The sequence below is a fragment of the Atractosteus spatula genome, chromosome 21 (genome assembly GCF_055471065.1).
Source record: "Atractosteus spatula isolate fAtrSpa1 chromosome 21, fAtrSpa1.hap1, whole genome shotgun sequence".
Taxonomy (NCBI): Eukaryota; Metazoa; Chordata; class Actinopteri; order Semionotiformes; family Lepisosteidae; genus Atractosteus; species Atractosteus spatula.
In genome coordinates, this window is record NC_142726.1 from 11,029,202 (window position 1) to 11,042,303 (window position 13,102).

General features: G+C 33.6%; 1 protein-coding gene across 4 annotated transcripts in view; it reads right to left on the reverse strand.

Annotated features, from left to right (window-relative positions):
- phkb (phosphorylase kinase, beta) overlaps positions 1 to 13,102 on the reverse strand; it is a 57,435-nt gene that overhangs the window by 22,545 nt on the left and 21,788 nt on the right. For all 4 annotated transcript variants that reach the window (XM_088938533.1, XM_088938531.1, XM_088938532.1 and 1 more), the window contains 6 exons: positions 10,736 to 10,831; positions 9,829 to 10,026; positions 5,314 to 5,371; positions 4,855 to 4,932; positions 3,348 to 3,506; positions 2,949 to 3,043 (listed from right to left, as the gene is read on the reverse strand). In XM_088938533.1, the coding sequence (XP_088794659.1) occupies positions 2,949 to 3,043; positions 3,348 to 3,506; positions 4,855 to 4,932; positions 5,314 to 5,371; positions 9,829 to 10,026; positions 10,736 to 10,831 (684 nt within the window). The remainder of the gene's footprint in view (positions 1 to 2,948; positions 3,044 to 3,347; positions 3,507 to 4,854; positions 4,933 to 5,313; positions 5,372 to 9,828; positions 10,027 to 10,735; positions 10,832 to 13,102) is intronic.

The following is a 13,102-nucleotide window of genomic DNA, read 5'->3' on the forward strand; positions in this document are numbered from 1 at the left end:
AATTATAGTCATTCTAAAATTCTTAGAAACATTAGTCATTCTGTTCTTAGTTATTAATAATCTTCACATCCCTTTAATATTCCTGAGAAACATAATTATGTATTTTTTAATTTATATATAATCTTCAGCATTTTGCATTTATAAATTCTATCTTTAACATACTAAATCTAACGTGTTACTACATCGATGGTGGTCAGTGTAAGTGTCAACCTACGTAACAAACTACTGAAGAAGAGAATGAAGAGCCAGAAAGTCGGAGGCAAACAAAACTGAGATAAAATAATAATGCCCTTGTCTTTTAAATACAATACTAATACAACTATATTAGTCTATATCCTTGCAACATAATGACAGTACTGGACAACACAGTGTACACATATCTTGAGCTTATAGATGTCTATGTATTTTGTAATCTCAAGCTCCTTTCTTATCTGTTAGAAGAGGTAGTCCTATGAGCTTTGTTGATGTTTGTTATGGTTATAGAGTAACCTGTTGAGAAGGTCAAAATCTCTCTGGAGGCAGGCTCAGATGAAGACTTATCACTTTCTTTCAAACAACAGAAACCATCATTCATGCAGCACAGACCTGGAAGGTTAGTTCTGGTTAAAGATTTTGTTTTGCCTCTCTTCACTTGTGGATAGGCATTACAGTATCTTCACCTCAGATCATGAAGCAACTGTGTGGGTGACTGAAAGCTTCTAGCAACAACAATACTTAAGGAATTTTCCATCACCCTCATCTTAGTAAAGAAAATACAGAATACATGCATTTCACAACATAAGATATTTATCTTATACAAGAACAGTGAAGGTGTTGCCTTAAAAATAAGTCAAAATTGCAAAATTGTATACTTATATAACTTCAACAATGTGTTGGAAACGATTAAAAAAACAATGAAATGCATTAAAGTAAATTAACATTCTCTGACAGTAATGTAAAAAAAAGTGTTTTTCCCATATTTTAAACTCTCCTGTGTATAACTGGTATTTCACCTCTGAACATCAACAGTAACTGGCTCCTGTACTACCTTAAATGAAAGAAAACCAAAACCAAAAAGCATAAAAATGTCTTCATTTCCCATCAATACCTAAACAGGCAAGAGAGGGATCTGAAATTATGATCAAAATGTGAATTTCAATTTTAAGATCAGCAATAAGTAAACATAAGAAAAAAAACATCTTATCCTTGTTTAGAAAGCAAAGCAGAACCATTCATTTTCTTCCTCATAATGAGTCAAATCGAACAGCAAACACCAAAGAGAACAAATACAGACAGATTTATTGCTTGATAGAACTCAATAAATATACCTTGATGTTCTTTAATTACATAATTTAATCACTTTGTACTTCTTTGTAAAATTAATAATGGAAAACAGCACCCCTTAAATGATTTCCTTCAATTCATTTTGTATAGTTACTGTAGTTGTACTATAGTTATCTATGAGATGCAGTCAAAGGCTTTTTTCAAGAAAGTTCTACTGTATCTGTATACAAAAAGACCTTGTCGAAATTATTGAACTGGAAAGCAATTTTGATTTTTTCAAACGTACTCAACAAATCACTTTTCCTGCAAATCATTGAAAATCAGACTTGCTAAAAAAGAATTAAATTTACCACATACAAATAACCACATTCAGACATTCTGTTGAGGTTTTTATAGATATAGACTAGAACTGTTACTTTTATGGGAAGTGACCCAGACAATTACTCAAATAATTTGCAGCACTGAACGTTTTGCAGATATGCCTCTTGTTAGTTTGGCACAGGGGGTATTGGTAGACCACATGTTAAGAAATTCCAGTTGCATCCACAGAATGACAGCATGCTATATGCATTGAATCAACCATAAAATAAGCCTACAGCGAACAATGCAAACTCTAGCAATAAAAAATTCCATTTGAAATACCGAGTTAAACCATGGAGTAAACCACATCCATGGAGTAAGTTACATTGCTAATTACTAGGGCATAGATCTTGTAACACCGAAGGGCAGGATAATATAACACAGGTACCTTCCCAACACAGAGGGAGTGGAAATGAAAGAGCCTGGAGAGACAGCTTGAAAGCCATGAAACTACAAGTCACTAGCAAAGGAAACTTGAACATTAATTAAAAAAAGGCACAAAAAAGGATTATGCTGTTTTTTGAATGACTGTCCAAACAACTGAAATGTAAGCCTAATATTAGATTTTTTATCAAATACTTAATCAATTTTTAATCAGAAAAGGCAAAAACCTTTGTGTGAATTATGCATTCTTTAAAAAACATTACTTATGAAAACAAAATAAAGAAAATAAAACACTGTAATGTGTAAAATTTAAAACAGGAATATGACTGCCAACATTTCTCCAGAAAACACTTATACAACCTGTCACAAACCAAACTTACATTTTACAGTCTAGCTGTGATTATCTTAACAGCCTAAGCTATTCATCTATTTGAAAAATGTTCTTAAAAGCACGGATCTATGTAATATCACTTAGACTTCAAATGAAAATGAAATCAAATAAGATGTGCATACTTTAGTATTTAGTAATAGACAAGCAACAGTTAGTGTGAATATTATGCAGTTCCATTACAATTTGACAGTTTGTCATTTTCCTTTTTCATAGGCTTTGTGAATAAAAAATAAATAAAATCTAAAATAAGAACTATTAAGAATGATTTATTAAGGTTTTTCTAAGAAACATAACAGGCCTATGATGAATCTAGTACTGTGCTGTACTTCATAATGGCTAATGTGATAATTGTAATTTAGTATAACCCAGATAGTGCATGAGATCCTTAGATCAATTAGACACTAGCAAGCAAATGAGATGGACAAATAGCCCCCTCTCATTTGTAATTGTTCTTATGCTCTTAAACGTTTCAGCTGAGCTCTTCTGAAAGATATTCATTATGTGTCAATGAGCCTAGGATTGATGAAATGGTGGTATCATTATAATTTACCTGATTGGAGTATCTCATGCTGACATTCCTCTGATCTTCAGGTGGCACATAGCGCCGCACTGGGTCAAGGTCTTTTGGGCTAATCAGACCATCCACTGATCATTAATCCATTACATGAAGGGAAAATGAGAAAGTTTTGTTTTTAGCATTTCAAAGAGAGCAGATTTATTTTGAGTGTAGTTTTAGAATAAAATAATGCAAAGGTTTCCTTGCCCTGCTTAAAGAACAGAACTTTTGACACAATAAAGCTTTATGTGGCAATGACATAACTGCAAAATCTACTCAACAATTACTTGCAAGTAGCAATTGCACTAAACATTGAGCACTTCTTTTCCTGCACTTTTATTTGCAAAAGGCAAAAAATTTCACACATTTCACATGGTTATTTTTTTTACTTACCAAGCAGTTTTGCAATGTGATAGAGGGCCTGCCCCCACAAAAAAAGTCTCCCATCACGTCCAGAGTTACTGGGAAAACGCTTCTGGCTCCCATGATTCTTCTGCTCGGCCTCTACAAAATCAGCTGGCACATGGTAATACTTCGGGATAATAGCATGCCCTGTGGAGGTATTTGAAAAATATATACTTCAAAGAAAATGAAGAAAAAAGAAGTATTGTTCATCAGACAAGCAGAGCCAAAGGGCTATGTTTTTTCTTTTCAAAAGAAACAGATGTAATGGATCCAAAGGAGAGACTACCAAGCTTGTCTGTGTTTTAAGCCATTTAATTTACAATACAATATAGCAATATATGGCTTGCTGGAAACAGATATTTCATGTTTTATGCTGTGGCCCAATAGCCATATTTAATCTTCCTTTTATTATTAATCAAGGATTCATCCCTTAAAGAACCAAATCTCAAGCTAAAGATGCAGCCTAGCATTTTCTACCATTTATCTACATAGCCTAAGACAGCAAATTCTTAACATTAATTAAATGCATATAAAAACATACTTGGGAGAGATACCTTTTCCATAGCAAACCAACCTACATGAGTCCTCAATAGATTAAAGCTATATCAGCATTATGAAAAACCAATGCATTTTATAAAAAAAAATGGGGAATTCATTTGCAAGGATAAAATGACTTCAACAGGATCTCAGATGCCACAATAATTTGTTACCGTGAAAAACAGTGAAAATGTTTCTATGCATGTACTTTCTTGCATAGCTTGATTTATTTCCGAAAGTCAAAGCAATGAACGCAATTTCTTACATTAACACAAGTGAAACTCGAATATTAGTGATATTTTGAATATTATTTTGAAAACTGAATCTGAATTTATAAGTGCACATATCTATATTTAAAAATGAAAAAAAGATTAAGAAGGATATAAAAATAACAAATCTATTCAAAATGATTAAAACTTAGTTTTTTAAAAATCAAAATCCAGTTAAAGAAAAAGAGTACAGTAATGGAAAGGAATATTGCAGTGAAGGCTAAAATAAGTTTTTTTCAGTATTAGAACAGCAAATGAGCCATCAAGAATGAAGAATGAAGCAAACATTTGGAAAAATGAGAATGTTTTTAGACAATGAAAGGGAAATGCCTGACATAATAAAAACAGTATTCCCCTTAGGTGTTTACTAAGGATGAATTCAACAATACTGTACATCTACAAACACTCAAAGTTAATAAATCCCCAACTTGAGACTTCCCATTTATACTCAAGCAAATAATACATATGAACTTATAAGCCATTAGTGCAACTCAAAAGTCACTCAAGCCCCTCCCCAGACTAGTAAATTGCAAATGTAATGCTCATCAATGTGGTGATAAAAAGTCAAGTAACTACAGACCCATAACTCTAAATTCTGTTACATGTGAGGTGATGGATACACATTTAAGAACTAAGCTCTAAAATATCCTATCTTGAAATAATATCCTAGTAAACAGCCAACATCTTACCATCATAGGAATGAAAAATCACAGGATCCAGTAATTTCTTATATTCTTTCACTTGCTCCGAATTTCCTCTAAAAACACCTTGAATGTAACAAACAATGGAATAAAATGTTACCATTTTTACACCTCTGAAACATTATAATATTAAAAAATAATTTACCCTAAAGATGTAAGCACTCACAAAAACATGACAGGTACAAATTCATCTATTTATGAGTTTCTGTAAAGAAGAATAATTCAAACACATTTACCAAAGTGAAATAAAACATTGCATTGATGACATGAATTTTATATTTACAGTTCTGAAATTTGAACTTATTTAGCAACAAAAGTTTTTTTAAAAAACAAATTACTAGTAATCTATTAATTACTAGTAATTTTTAGAAGCTTAACAACTGCGATAAGGAATCATTACAAAGAAGTATAAAGGTAATTTTCATTAAATGGATGATTGTGACTTACCATCAATTATCATGTAGATGTAAAACAATGGAAACTCGCATTCAATTCCGTCAAAGAGCTATAAATATATGAACATGTTTTAATATGCAAATCATCTCTATAAATCATTTAATAAAAAGTACTATACAAACTTATAATAACAAAAAAGTGCCTTGGCTTTTGAGAAAAGAACACTGCATTAATATGGTTTATGTTAAATTACTTCTTTTTTCAAAATAGGTTGTCCCAAATTATTAATAAGAAGCTTCCTGCTGTGGGACTTTTTAGATAAGAAACAGTTAGATAAGTTTATTTTAATTCTCAATATATTTTATTACTTACAGTATATAAGAAATTTAAATTCAATTCAATTTCAATTATTCAATTTAAATTCAATGTTCAATTATTATGAACAAAATGACAAGCATTTTTGTAGCAGGGGCATTGATGTTATTGAACAGACAGAACCGACATGAGATCAATACGAGCTGTACTGTATGTCTGTGATACATGTTCTGTATCAGGTTGCATACAGTATGTTGTCTTGTGGGCTTTTCACTATCCCCGTAACACCTGGAGAAGCATGTGCTTGTTCAATAGTCTCTGGGTCCTAGATACCACATATCTTCCTTCATATACAGTATGTCAAATAGGGCAATCAAGGTATAAGGGTCTTAAAATCATGTTGCAAGAATTCACTCTGTTACTTGAGCAGGCAGTGTGACAATGTGTGTTGTCTTATAGGAATATATTCATGTTAGGTTGAGCCCACAGTAAGGGTAGCACATGAGGACACAGGGACTTGATTAATGTAGCATCAAGAAGTCAGATTGCCAGATGCAATTAATTAATTCCTAATGATTAGTTTGTTGTACAAAACAATTACATTAGCATATTATTCTGCACATCACAGACATACTCAAGGATGTCCATCAGGGGGTCTACAGAAAACCTTGATTGATTGTTCAAGAGAAATTAGCTTCACTGCTGGCAAGACCACCCAAAGTGTTGCTTCAACATAACAATGACACAAAAGCGTTCTCCTCATATGTGGGGCATATTTGTTCCTTTCTGTGATATACTTGCTTGATTTTCGCCAGGCTTAAATTTCAACAGGTTAAACAGGTTTCACTAACGATTGTAATTGCAAACACATAAGCATCTCATTGAATTTGCCAATGACGCAGTCCTGGTCACGTGATTAAGGAACCTAGAAAATCATCATGGGGCCACTCTTAATGATTTTACTAAATGGTGTGATGACTTGTCTTTGAAGTAAAATGCCTTGAAAACAAAGGAGCTTGACATTGATTTCAGGAAAAATGAAACATCACACCAGCTTACTTTAATAAATGGTCAGACTGTAGACATTGTCAATGTTCTTGGGACTGGTCATAGACAAAATACCTAAATGGGACTTCATTTATAAAAAAGGGCCAACGAAGACTGTTTTGCTTAGGAAACTAAGGTATTTAAGGTAGATAAAACAATTTTAACATTTTTCTATAAGTCATTCGTTGAAATTGTTTTAACAATGTCTCACTTCAGTACCATTAAGTGCAATAACGTTGTGAAAATGAGTCAAATACGTAGCAAAATAATTGGTGCAAATCAAATCCGATCAGCTTAAATGTGTGTGACTGTGTGACTTAAATTTGTGGAGCGTGTGACTCACCCCATCCACTGCGTATTTACACTACTCCCATCTGTGTCCCCAGGTGTAAAAGTAACTGACTCAGGAAATCTGTCATCCCCTTTGCAATATCTCTCTCAAATAATGTATAATAAGTAGTCTTTTATCTCCTGTAACACTAATGTACCATCTTCTCGGTTGGTAATGCTCGTCTTCCTTGCTTTATTTGTTGTATTGGACTGTGCTGTAAAACAAATTTCCCCAAGAGGATAATAAAGCTTAAACTGAAAATCACCTCATCGCCTGTGTGCTAGATCAACTCTCACTATTGTGGTGATTTTGTAGCAATCATGGTCACTTGAGTGTATCACAGTTAGTCATGAGTGATCATTTATCATTAAGTTATCACAAGCAATCAATATACAAAATATGTATGTGGTAAAAAATACACAAATATGTTTTATGTTATATGTGTGTTTGCTTTTCACAGTTATGCAAGTCATGAATGGGTAGAGCCTCTGTAAAGTTATTCATTATCATACCCCTCTCACTAAATATTGGGGTATATTCAATCACTTCAAACCCATGTGGAATATTTAATGACATTTGTAACAACATGCAACATAAGTACCCTTATTTATATGTATACCATGCTGTACAGAAAAGACAACAATCAGTTAGATGCTAAAATATAACTGAAAATCATGTATCCAATGTAAGGTACTTGTAAAGAAGAAAATATTGATTGCTTGTTTCACTCCTAAAATTAAATAACGCACACATTAAAATATAAAACGGGCAACTGTGAAAGTGATCAGTCATGAAATTGTTTATTCATTTGTGTAACTGCAATTGCAAATTGTAAAATCATGAAGATTCTCATTCAGACAAGTGTGTATGGAATAATGGAACAGCTTTCAGGTGTTGCTATTTTCTGCAGTGTGAAACCTCCTAGGAATATATTTATTGGATTTGATTACTGCAGAAAACATTCTAGGTTTGCCTTACTAATGCCCAAACAAATTTTGAGCCCTTGCAAATACACTACAATCCAACACAAAGCACCACAGCTTTGGTGAAATTTAATTAGAGGCTGACGCCAGGGTTCCCAATCTCTGTAAGTAATCAGACTAGCAATAAGAGTCTCTTGCTTTTGAAGGAGATTGATTCCACTTTCACAACAGTCATGATTTATTTGTTTACCAAACACAGGACAAGAAAAGATATTTATTAGTGTAATCTGGGAGGAGACAACTAGAGCTGATAATTCTTCACACAATGATCAAACTTAATCCATTTAGCATGTGCACTTAAAATAAGGAGATCAAAGAAAATCATTATACCTCTACAGTCTTCAATCTTGTTTTCTTAGTAATTAAGAAATAAATATAAATTAACTAAAAGTCAACCTCTATAAAAAAATTCCAAACTAATCACACTTTAATGTATTATTTGAGTGAATTGTTTTTAAACTCCAGTTTAAACCCCAGTGCTATAAAACCCTTCTAAAGACTATAGAAAGACATACTGAGGTCATACAGACTATTAAAACTACAAAACATTAAATATTACCTGTAGAACGCACGTGGTGACTACATATACTGATACAACACAATGTAATATTGAGAAAAAACTGCTAGCAGTTGTGGCCCTTATGTCCTGACTTGAGCCCTAGATTGCCAGGAACCTCAGTATGACAAGCATCTTATTGATAATTGATACACGAAAGTTTCTTATTTAGCTAGACGCAGTACCTAAATGTGCATAATGTGTGTTTTGCAGAACTGTTCAATAGCTTTCAAGAATTCTAAAGATTCTAATCAGCACTTGCGTGTTTGGAATTCTTGTTTATCACTGCAGAAATGCAATGTCAATGTCAACAAAATAGGCAAATGTTAGACAAGCAAAAGGATGTTTAAAACCTGACCCAAGTTCAAACACTGGGATTAGGCAACTGCTTAAAAACGGGTGTTGACTTAGTTGACTCCGGTAATTAGAAACTGAACATACACCTTATAGAAAGATGGTTACAATGTTTAAAATGATAGGATAATCCAACCATACTTTTATTCTTGTGTAATAAAGCCAGAAAAGTTGAGTATGTTATTTTAGAAATACAACTCAAGATGTGCACTGATTTTTCCATTTACTTTTGCCTAGTGCCCATTTAATCTGTTAGGTCAAGGCTATAGATAAAGCAACACATTTAGTACTAAGTACTTAGTTGCCATGTTATGAATTTATATAGGCAGATTCTGCATTAACCTCATTTCAGCTAAGACAGCACAGATCAGATGGAATTGAACAAATAGCAGGCAAATTAATTTGCTTTCCTTCAGCAAAATAAGAGGAATAAAAGCATATGAAAGTGTGAATTTCACAAAACTAGGTTACATACTAATCACAGCCATTTATTTCCTGTTCTAATCCTACAATAAATGTTTTTTAGCCCTAACGTTTCTACTGTACTTCAATACAAAAAATAAAACCCTTTAAAAAGGTGCTATTACAGGATAACTAAGCTCAAGTTTAAGCATAAAGTTTGCTTCTGCAATCTCCAAACATCCTATGACATCTCAGATAAACATTCTAGTTAAAAAACTACACTTTAATAAAGTAAGTTTTTTTCAAATAGTCTTTCTCAGATGAAACAAAGGAGCTGCAATACAATATTTTTTTCTAATCATGCCTCCACTTTTACATGTAGACCCTTGGCCTAGATCCCAAAAACAAAGTGCTACCATCAGTCCTGTTCTTTTTACACATAACAGTTCTCAATTTCACACATCAATCAGCCTCAATTTACACATCGCTACAAATAAAGAGCAGTCAGACCACCAGTATGTGGAGATTCTGATCACTGTAGGAAATGTGGTTTCCTTATCAATTATCTGATATCCTACCTTGATTTCTGCAGGCTTGTAGTACCTTCTGTTTTTATCCTCGCGAGCTGTTCTGTAACCGTCTCTCAGAAACCGCTTGAAGCCATATTTTCCTTTCAGTTTTCGCACTATTTTGTCCAGGGTCTGATTATACAGAGCATCATCATCCACAGCAAACGCAGGGTAACTGATACACGGCAGGAGGGCAGCATCTGTGTTCTAGAAGAAAGAAAACATACTACTGAGAAAATGTCATTTCCTAGCACAGTTCCTAACATCAGATAACTGACATTTAATGTAAAATTAGTCACAGCCTCTAATAAGTGAGCAGACTTTTTCTCCTTAATTATAGACAATTTCTCCTAAATTTATTTTATATAATTGATGTCTTCTCATCAAAGACATAACTAAAATAGTCATTTCCATACAATTGAAGTCACCCCTCCAACACGTGAAAAGCAGTAAATGAAGTAAATGAAACGTAATAGTCCCTGGTGTTGGATATTCTGTATGCAGTTGGATCACCCTTAATGCCACTGAATTTAGCAATAAAAAAATTCAACCTAGTTTTCAAATGAATCTGAAGCAAGACTATAATTATGTGGAGATTCTGTTTTATGTAACTAAGGAACACTTCAAAAACAGAAGTTGAAAGGCTTGACAAAACCGCAGAAAATATGTTTTTATCTACAGTTAAATTAGTGCTCTCCCTTTATTCACATATGTATTTTCTCTGCATGTACCAGTTTCTTCAATCGTCCAAAGACAAGCTGTCTTAGCTAATTGGGTTATACAAATTGTCCCTGCGTGTGTCTGTGATGGACTTGCATTTCACTTGCACCTCATGTGTCCGGGACAGGCTCCAAGTTGCCACAACCCTTACTAAAAACAAAGAGCATTCCGATAATGGATAGATGGAATTACTTACATGGGATCTTGATTCTCTAGGGAGCAGGGAGCATAGTGTCTGGCGGTTTCTGTTATGAGCATCAAGGTCTACAAAAATGACAGACCATGAGCAGCCCTGCAAACAAGATCAGAAAGCAGACAAAGTTAATTTGCTACAATACTTCTACATCATGCCCGGTGATGGACTGGCATCCCATCAATAGTGTATCCTGCCTTGCGCCCTTGGCTTGCTAGGATAGGCTCCAGTTCCTCCTCAACACTGGATTGTATAGAGCGGTTAGAAAATGGATGGATGGATTTCTGTATCTTTTCCTGGAGTATTCCTGTAAAAAATACATTTGCTTATCAAGAACCCATTAAATTGCAATCAGTAAAAAAAAAAGTGGTGCTGACTGAGAACAATTCACCTCAGTGCACCTACAGTAATAATGGTTTTGAAAGAGCAAAACTCTCATGATTTGCCGTTGCTTAAACTATTATTTTAGTGTTTGTTTTCCTTCATAAATCTCAGTTTTTGAGGTTCGCTGGTTGAAGAAAACTTAACATTCTGAAGAAAGCCATTAACATCCAAAAATCTAAAACAAGCTCTACAAAAACAAGGCAAAATAGCAAGCAATTTTCCAGTGGTGAATACTGAAAATCCAAAAAGTCCTATCAGAGTTAGGAAAACACACAACCAGATGATATGCATTAATAGAGTACAGCCTTTGTAAAAAGATCACATTCAAAATATGCTAATATTCCTTTTACTGTTTGTTTATAATATGTAGCAAACGGAGGGTTTGATTTGAACATCTGTGTGACTCTAGGTCAAGTGATGAACTAGGCTATTATACAGCAGATGTTACAATGATTTACAGAGTAATTCTAAAAGCTTAAATACTTTAAAAAGGAGATAAAGAAAAAAAAAATCTCTAGGACTGAAAGTACTAATGAGCAACAGCTGGTTCCAGACCTCAAGCTCTTTTCTCTTTTGTTTTTCAGTCCATCCCTGTAGCATATTGTAAGATGCCATAAACGCATTTCAGATAGTATGTGAAAATTCTGTCTGAGAAACTATCAAATTAATATGCGAGACATAAGGGTAAACCATCAACTATCAATGTACTTGGTATCTTGAACACAACACTGTTTTCAAACACTCAAGAAATGCATTTGACTTATTTATAAGTAAAAGAGGATTGAGGATTCTTTATACGCATTATCTCAACAAAAAGGCAGAAAAACTAGTGTTTCTTCAAATGAAAAACTGTGACTGTACTGAAGAAAACATATTGCTTAAAATCAACTGCCTTTATTAGTGCTTTCAGTGATATACTTCAGGTGATGTTACATTGTCTAGCCATGTAAGCGTCACTGGCATTATCTATTCTGGCCACTATATGGAAATTTAATTCCTGCTAAGTATGGCCTTACAACAGTAACTGTGGAATGTACATTAAATGACTGTATCCAGTACTTTCGGGGGTAGCATCTATATCTCATACTGGCTATTAACTTCTTATCCACTGCATAAATCATAGTCAGTGAGTATAGTAATTTTTTTTCAGGAGTTATTGTAACTAATGCCTATTCACAGATAACATCAGAGTCATTTACTCAATTGACATATATCATTTACTAACACATAATCTATATTAACATCTGTGCCACAGCAACCAGTATAGTCCACTGAGAAGTACATCTTGGTTTAAATTGTCTATGGCTTCTCTCTGACGTTATTTTCCTTTGTTAGAGTGGCTCATTTGTTTGATTTAAGCCATTTTCCAAAAGACAAGATTCTAGAGTCAAAGACATCTAAGCCAGATAGCCCTTATTTACAACACGTTCAGTTACTCTGTGCTGTCAAAACCTAATTGTGGAAGCGTGGTAATGTAAGCAAGCTAATCGGACATATATTTGTGAATGAAATTCCTTGAAGAGAGCATATATTTATAAATAAACTATTATAACAATTTGCAATGCGTCAAATCTTGTTGGTAGAAAATACATCATGTATCAAATCAAATAATTTCCAATTAAGGAAACTGTTGAGCTGTCATTAGTAACACATATGTTAAACATACTTTAAAATAATACATTAACACTAAGCATTCAATAGCTGAATGGCTACATACAGAAGTGGTTACACTTCAATTTTTTTATTGAGAAATAACAGTGAGCTGTTGCTGGAAGCACCCATCTGAGTGATCACACCTTGATTCAAATATAAAAGTGAGTAAACTAATGCAGTCTAAGAAAAACTCGGAGGGCTGAAGATATAACTGAGTATACAGCATACCCTTTTATTATTACACAATGTAAGCTCGCAAATAAAAATGAAATTATGCCATAAGTACCATAGTGCATTCTAACTGCGGGCAATTAAATCTTGTAGAATGGAAGA